General features: G+C 53.6%; 1 protein-coding gene across 1 annotated transcript; it reads right to left on the bottom strand.

Annotated features, from left to right (window-relative positions):
• Window positions 1-259: 259 nt before the first annotated feature.
• On the bottom strand, window positions 260-8,001 carry LOC139281574 (autotransporter adhesin BpaC-like). The gene is made up of 7 exons (XM_070901730.1): window positions 7,807-8,001; window positions 7,511-7,708; window positions 6,920-7,336; window positions 4,587-5,396; window positions 3,389-3,754; window positions 2,809-2,977; window positions 260-1,140 (listed from the first exon to the last, which is right to left on the bottom strand). Exons 1-7 carry the CDS (start codon window positions 7,999-8,001, stop codon window positions 260-262), a joined length of 3,036 nt encoding a protein of 1,011 aa, XP_070757831.1.
• Window positions 8,002-8,607: the final 606 nt, after the last annotated feature.

The raw sequence follows: 8,607 nt of genomic DNA, 5'->3' as shown, positions 1-8,607 counted from the left end.
AATAAACGCAGAGAGGAACCCATTCATCAAGTTCACAGTCTTTTTAACCGGAGTCACTGTTCCATTAACCAGGGTCAGGATCCCATTAACCAGGGTCAGGGTCCCATTAACAGGGTTCCGGGTCACAATAACCGGGGTCGAAGTAACTTTAGCAAGGTTAAGTGTCCCTTTAACCGGTGTCAGGACCCATTACCGGGATCATGGTCCCATGAACGGTGGTCGGATCCCATTACCGGGATCACGGCCCCATTAACCGTGGTCAGTTCCCATTAACCGGGGTCCCGGTCCCATTAACCGGGGTCGCAGCCCCATTAACCGAGGACAGAGTTCCATTAATCTGGGTCAGTGTCCCATTAACCTGGGTCACGGTTCCATTAACCAGGGTCCGGGTCGCTATAACCACAGAGAGGAACCCATTAACCAGGTTCACAGGCTCTTTAACCGGGTTTACTGTCCCATTAACCGGAATCAGGATCCCATTAACCAGGGTCAAGGTCCCATTACCCGGGCTCTGCGTCAAAATAAGCGGGGTCACAGTCCCTTTAGCAACGTTAAGTGTCCCTTTTAACGGGGTCAGGCTCCCATTAACTGGGGTCAGGCTCCCATTAACCGGGGTCAGGCTCCCATTAAACAGGGTCATGGTCCCATTAACCAGGGTTCTGGTCCCAATAAGCGTGGAGAGGAACCCATTAACTAGATTCACAGTCTCTTTAACTGGGGTCAGAGTCCCATGAACCAGGGTCAGGGTCCCATTAACCGTGGTCAGGATCCAATGAACCAGGGTCAGGATCCCATTAACTGGGGTCAGGGCCACAATAAACGAGGTTACAGTCCCTTTAGCAAGGTTAATTGATGCTTTACCTGGGGTCAGTCTCCCATTAACTGGGGTCAGTCTCCCATTAACCGGGGTCAGGCTCTCATTAACCGGGGTCAGGTTCCCATTAAACGGCGTCAGAGTCCCGTTAAACAGGGTCAGGGTCCCATTAACTGTGGTCAGGGTCGTGATAAACAGGGTCAGGTTCCCATTAACCGGGGTCAGGGTCAGGGGCCCATTAACTGGGGTCGGGGTCCCTTTGACACGGGTCTGTTTCCCATTGACACGGGTGACGGTTTCATTGACCCGAGTCAGGGTTCCATTGACTGGGTCAGGGTCCCATTGACCGGCGTCAGGTTCCCATTAAACGGGGTTGGGATTCCATTAACAGGGGTCATGACCCCCTGAAACGAGATTAGGTTCCCATTGACCCGGGTCAGGGTTTCATTATGCCCGAATCAGGGTCCATTGACTGGGTCAGTATCCCATTGACCTGCGTCAGTATCCCATTAACCGGGGTCACGGACCCCTTAAGACATTAACCGGGTTCACGGTCCCAGTAACCTGGGTCATGTCCCATTAACCGGGATCGGGGTCCCATTAAATGGGGTCAGGGTCCCATTAACCGGAGTCAGGGTCCTTTGACCCGAGTCTGGATCCTTTGACCCAGTTCTGGATTCATTTGACCCGGGTAAGGGTTCCATTGATTGGGTCAGGGTCCATTTGATCGGGGACAGGGTCCCATTAACCAGAGTTCGGGGTCCCATTAACAGGGGTCACGGTCCCATTCACATATTAATAGGTGTCAGGGGCCCATAACCGGGGTCAGGGTCCACATAACCGGTGTTGGGGTCCCATTAAGCACGGTCAGGTCCTATTAACTGGGGTCAGGGTCCCATTAACCGGGCCATGGTCCCATTAACCGGGTCTCGGCCCCCTAAACACATTAACTGTGGTCACGGTCCCATTAACCGTGGTCAGGGTAACATTAACCGGGGTCAGGGTCCCATTGACCCGGGTCTGGATCCCTTTGACTCGGCTAAGGGTTCCATTGACTGGGTCAGGGTCCCATTAACTGGGGTCGTGGTCTCGTTAACCGGAGTCAGTGTCCCTTTGACCCGGGGCTGGAACCCTTTGACTTGGGTCAGGTTTCCATCGACCCGAATCAGGGTTCCATTGACTGTGTCAGAGTCCCATTGACCGGGGTCAGGGTCCCATTAACCAGGGTCGGGTCCTATTAACCGGGGTACGGCCCCCTTAACATATTAAACGGGGTCAGGTTCCCATGATCCAGGGTCAGCATCCCATTAATGGGGTTAGGTCCCGTTAACCAGAGTCATGGTCCCATTAACTGGGGTCAGTCTCACATTAACCGGCGTCAGGCTCCCATTAATCAGGGTCAGGTTCTCATTAACTTGGGTCAGGATCCCATTAACCGGCATCAGACTCCCATTAAACGGAGTCAGGGTTCCAAATAACCGGGGTCAGGGTCACGGTCCCATTAACTGGGATCGGAGTCCCTTTGACACGGGGCTGGTTCCCATTGACCCGGGTCAGGGTTCCATTGACCGGAGTCAGGGTCCCATTGACTGGGTCAGGGTCCCACTGATAGTGATCACGGTCTAATTAACTGGGGTCGGGGTCCCATTAACCGGCGCCACAGCCCCCTTAACACATTCACCGGGGTCAGGGTCCCATGATTCTGGGTCAGGATCCCATTACCCGGGGTCAGGTTCCCATTAACCGGGGGCAGGGTCCCATTAACTGCGGTCGGGGTCCCTTTGACACAAGTCTCTTTCCCATTGACCCGGGTCAGGGTTCCAATGACTGGGTCAGTGTCCCATTGACAGAGATCAGCGTCCCATTAACTGGGGTCTGGGTTCCATTAATCAGGGTAAGTGTCCCATTAACCTGGGTCATGGTCCCATTAACCAGGCTTCTGGTCCCAATAAGTGTGGAGAGGATCCCATTAACTAGATTCACAGTCTCTTTACCTGGGGTCAGTCTCCCATTAACTGGGTTCAGTCTACCATTAACCGGGGTCAGGGTCTCATTAACCGGGGTCAGGCTCCCATTAAACGGCGTCAGAGTCCCGTTAAACGGGGTCAGGGTCCCATTAACTGTGGTCAGGATCGTGATAAACGGGGTCAGGTTCCCATTAACCTGGGTCAGGGTCAGGGGCCCATTAACAGGGGTCGGGGTCCCTTTGACACGGGTCTGTTTCCCATTGACACGGGTGACGGTTTCATTGACCCGAGTCAGGGTTCCATTGACTGGGTCAGGGTCCCATTGACCGGCGTCAGGTTCCCATTAAACGGGGTCGGGATTCCATTAACAGGGGTCACGACCCCCTTAAACGAGATCAGGTTCCCATTGACCCGGATCAGGGTTTCATTACGCCCGAATCAGGGTTCCATTGACTGGGTCAGTATCCCATTGACCTGCGTCAGTATCCCATTAACCGGGGTCACGGACCCCTTAAGACATTAACTGGGTTCACGGTCCCAGTAACCTCGGTCATGTCCCATTAACCGGGTTCGGGGTCCCATTAAATGGGGTCAGGGTCCCATTAACCGGAGTCAGGATCCTTTGACCCGAGTCTGGATCCTTTGACCCGGTTCTGGATTCCTTTGACCCGGGTAAGGGTTCCATTGATTGGGTCAGGATCCCATTAACCACGGTCACACTCCCATTAACCGGGGTCAGGTTTCCATTAACCAGGATAAGTGTCCCATTAACCTGGGTCACGCTCCCATTAACCAGGGTTTGGGTCGCAATAAACGCAGAGAGGAACCCATTCACCAGGTTCACAGTCTTTTTAACCGGAGTCACTGTTCCATTAACCAGGGTCAGGTTCCCATTAACCAGGGTCAGGGTTCCATTAACAGGGGTCAGGGTCAGGGGCCCAATAACAGGGGTCGGGGTCCCTTTGACACGGGTCTGTTTCCCATTGACACGGGTGACGGTTTCATTGACCCGAGTCAGGGTTCCATTGACTGGGTCAGGGTCCCATTGACCGGCATCAGGTTCCCATTAAACGGGGTCGGGATTCCATTAACAGGGGTCACGACCCCCTTAAACGAGATCAGGTTCCCATTGACCCTGGTCAGGGTTTCATTACGCCCGAATCAGGGTTCCATTGACTGGGTCAGTATCCCATTGACCTGCGTCAGTATCCCATTAACCGGGGTCACGGACCCCTTAAGACATTAACCGGGTTCGCGGTCCCAGTAACCTGGGTCATGTCCCATTAACCGGGTTCGGGGTCCCATTAAATGGGGTCAGGGTCCCATTAACCGGAGTCAGGATCCTTTGACCCGAGTCTGGATCCTTTGACCCGGTTCTCGATTCCTTTGACCCGGGTAATGGTTCCATTGATTGGGTCAGGGTCCCATTAACCACGGTCACACTCCCATTAACCGGGGTCAGGTTTCCATTAACCAGGGTAAGTGTCCCATTAACCTGGGTCACGCTCCCATTAACCAGGGTTTGGGTCGCAATAAACGCAGAGAGGAACCCATTCACCAGGTTCACAGTCTTTTTAACCGGAGTCACTGTTCCATTAACCAGGGTCAGGATCCCATTAACCAGGGTCAGGGTCCCATTAACAGGGTTCCGGGTCACAATAAATGGGGTCGAAATAACTTTAGCAAGGTTAAGTGTCCCTTTAAACGGTGTCAGGACCCATTACAGGGATCATGGTCCCATGAACGGTGGTCAGTTCCCATTACCGGGATCACGGCCCCATTAACCGTGGTCAGTTCCCATTAACCGGGGTCCCGGTCCCATTAACCGGGGTCGCAGCCCCATTAACCGTGGACAGAGTTCCATTAATCTGGGTCAGTGTCCCATTAACCTGGGTCACGGTTCCATTAACCAGGGTCCGGGTCGCTATAACCACAGAGAGGAACCCATTAACCAGGTTCACAGGCTCTTTAACCGGGTTCACTGTCCCATTAACCGGGATCAGGATCCCATTAACCAGGGTCAAGGTCCCATTACCCTGGCTCTGGGTCAAAATAAGCGGGGTCACAGTCCCTTTAGCGAGGTTAAGTGTCCCTTTTAACGGGGTCAGGCTCCCATTAACTGGGGTCAGGCTCCCATTAACCGGGGTCAGGCTCCCATTAAACAGGGTCATGGTCCCATTAACCAGGGTTCTGTTCCCAATAAGCGTGGAGAGGAACCCATTAACTAGATTCACAGTCTCTTTAACTGGGGTCAGAGTCCCATGAACCAGGGTCAGGGTCCCATTAACCGTGGTCAGGATCCCATGAACCAGGGTCAGGATCCCTTTAACTGGGGTCAGGGCCACAATAAACGAGGTTACAGTCCCTTTAGCAAGGTTAATTGACGCTTTACCTGGGGTCAGTCTCCCATTAACTGGGGTCAGTCTCCCATTAACCGGGGTCAGGCTCTCATTAACCGGGGTCAGGCTCCCATTAAACGGGGTCAGAATCCCGTTAAACGGGGTCAGGGTCCCATTAACTGTGGTCAGGGTCGTGATAAACGGGGTCAGGTTCCCATTAACCGGGGTCAGGGTCAGGGGCCCATTAACTGGGGTCGGGGTCCCTTTGACACATGTCTGTTTCCCATTTACACGGGTGATGGTTTCATTGACCCGAGTCAGGGTTCCATTGACTGGGTCAGGGTCCCATTGACCGGCGTCAGGTTCCCATTAAACGGGGTTGGTATTCCATTAACAGGGGTCATGACCCCCTTAAACGAGATCAGGTTCCCATTGACCCGGGTCAGGGTTTCATTATGCCCGAATCAGGGTTCCATTGACTGGGTCAGTATCCCATCGACCTGCGTCAGTATCCCATTAACCGGGGTCACGGACCCCTTAAGACATTAACCGGGTTCACGGTCCCAGTAACCTGGGTCAAGTCCCATTAACCGGGATCGGGGTCCCATTAAATGGGGTCAGGGTCCCATTAACCGGAGTCAGGATCCTTTGACCCGAGTCTGGATCCTTTGACCCGGTTCTCGATTCCTTTGACCCGGGTAAGGGTTCCATTGATTGGGTCAGGGTCCCTTTGATCGGGGACAGGGTCCCATTAACCAGAGTTCGGGGTCCCATTAACAGGGGTCACGGTCCCATTCACATATTAATAGGTGTCAGGGGCCCATAACTGGGGTCAGGGTCCACATAACCGGTGTTGGGTTCCCATTAAGCATGGTCAGGTCCTATTAACTGGGGTCAGGGTCCCATTAACCGGGTCATGGTCCCATTAACCGGGTCTCGGCCCCCTTAACACATTAACTGTGGTCACGGTCCCATTAACCGTGGTCAGGGTAACACTAACCGGGGTCAGGGTCCCATTGACCCGGTCTGGATCCCTTTGACTCGGGTAAGGGTTCCATTGACTGGGTCAGGGTCCCATTAACTGGGGTCGTGGTCTCGTTAACCGGAGTCAGTGTCCCTTTGACCCGGGGCTGGATCCCTTTGACTCGGATCAGGTTTCCATTGACCCGAATCAGGGTTCCATTGACTGTGTCAGAGTCCCATTGACCGGGGTCAGGGTCCCATTAACCAGGGTCGGGTCCCATTAACCGGGGTCACGGCCCCCTTAACATATTAAACGGGGTCAGGTTCCCATGATCCAGGGTCAGCATCCCATTAATGGGGTTAGGTCCCGTTAACCAGGGTCATGTTCCCATTAGCTGTGGTCAGAGTCTCATTACCCGGGCTCACAGTCCCACTAACCAGGGTCACGGTCCCATTTACCGGGGTCAGGGTTCCATTAACCAGGTTAAGTGTCCCATTAACCTGGGTCACAGTTCCATTAACCTTGGTCAGGCTCCAATTTAAGCTCGGTTAGGGTCACATTAACCAGGGTCGCGGTCCCATTAGCCTTGGTCCTGGTCCCATTAACCAGGGATTGGGTCACAATAAACGCGGAGAGGAACCCATTAACCAGGTTCACAGTTTCCTTAACTGGGGTTACGATCCCATTAACCGGGGTCAGGATCCCATTAACCAGGGTCAGGGTCCCATTAACCGGGGTCCGGATCACAATAACCAGGGTTACAGTCCCTTTAGCAAGGTTAAGTGTCCCTTTAACTCTGGTCAGGTCCCATTGACCGTGGTCACGTCCCGTTAACCGTGGTCAGGGTCCCATTAACCGAGGTCAGCATTCTATTAACCAGGGTAAACGTCCCATTAACCTCGGTCACAATTTCATTAACCAGGGTTCGCGTCCCAATAACCGTGGAGAGGAAACCATTAACCAAGTTCAGTAACTTAACCGGGGTCAGGGCCCCATTAATCGGGGTCAGGATCCCATTAACCAGGGCCAGGGACAAAATGACCGGGATCACAGTCCCTTTAGAAAGGTTAAGTTTCCCTTTAACCGGGGTCCGGCTCCCATTAACGTGGGTCAGGCTCCCCTTAACCGGGGTCATGCTCCCATTAATCAGGGTCAGGGTCCCATTAACTGGGGTCAGGATCCCATTAACTTGGGTCAGGCTCCCATTAACCGGGGTCAGGCTCCCATTAAACGGGGTCAGTGTTCCAAATAACTGGGATCTGGGTCAAGGTCCCATTAACCGGGATCAGGGTCCCTTTCACACTGGTCTGATTCTCATTGACCCGCATCAGGGTTCCATTGACCGGAGTCAGGGTCCCATTCACTTGATCAGGGTCCCACTGACAGAGATCAGGGTCCCATTAACAGGGGTCGGGGTCCCATTTACCGGGGTCTTTGCCCCCCCTAACACATTAACCGTGGTCAGGATCCCATTAACCAGGGTCAGGTTCTCATTAACCGGAGTTATGCTCACATTAAACGTGGTCAGGGTCCCGTTAACCAGGGTCAGGGTCTCATTAACCGGAGTTATGCTCACATTAAACGTCGTCAGGGTCCCGTTAACCTGGGTCACGTGGTCAAGGTCCTATTAACCGGGGTCAGGTTCCCATTAACCGGGGTCAGGATCAGGAGCCCATTAACTGGGATCGGGGTCCCTTTGACACGGGTCTGTTTCTCATTTACCGGGGCCAGGGTCACAATAAACGGTGTCACAGTCCCTTTAGCAAGGTTAAATGTCACTTTAACCGGGGTCAGGCTCCCATTAACTGGGGTCAGTCTCTCATTAACCGACGTCAGACTCCCATTAACCAGGGTCAGGTTCTCATTAACTTGGGTCAGGATCCCATTACACGGGGTCAGGCTCGCATTAACCAGCATCAGACTCCATTAAACGGAGTCAGGGCTCCAAATAACCGGGGTCAGGGTCACGGTCCCATTAACTGGGATCAGGGTCCCTTTGGCACGGGGCTGGTTCCCATTGACCCGGGTCAGGGTTCCATTGACCGGAGTCAGGGTCCCATTGACTGAGTCAGGGTCCCACTGATAGTGATCAGGGTCTAATTAACTGGGGTCGGGGTCCCATTAACCGGCGCCACAGCCCCCTTAACACATTCACCGGGGTCAGGGTCCCATGATTCTGGGTCAGGATCCCATTAACCGGGGTCAGGTTCCCATTAACCGGGGGCAGGGTCCCATTAACTGCGGTCGGGGTCCCTTTGACTCAAGTCTCTTTCCCATTGATCCGGGTCAGGGTTCCATTGATTGGGTCAGTGTCCCATTGACAGAGATCAGCGTCCCATTAACTGGGGTAAGGGTTCCATTAATCGGGGTAAGTGTCCCATTAACCTGGGTCATGGTCCCATTAACCGGCTTCTGCTCCCAATAAGTGTGGAGAGGATCCCATTAACTAGATTCACAGTCTCTTTAACTGGGGTCAGAGTCCCATGAATCAGGGTCAGGGTCCCATTAACCGTGGTCTGGATC

This window comes from Pristiophorus japonicus, chromosome 15 (genome assembly GCF_044704955.1).
Source record: "Pristiophorus japonicus isolate sPriJap1 chromosome 15, sPriJap1.hap1, whole genome shotgun sequence".
NCBI classification, from domain to species: domain Eukaryota; kingdom Metazoa; phylum Chordata; class Chondrichthyes; family Pristiophoridae; genus Pristiophorus; species Pristiophorus japonicus.
This window is presented reverse-complemented; position numbering and strand designations above follow the sequence as displayed.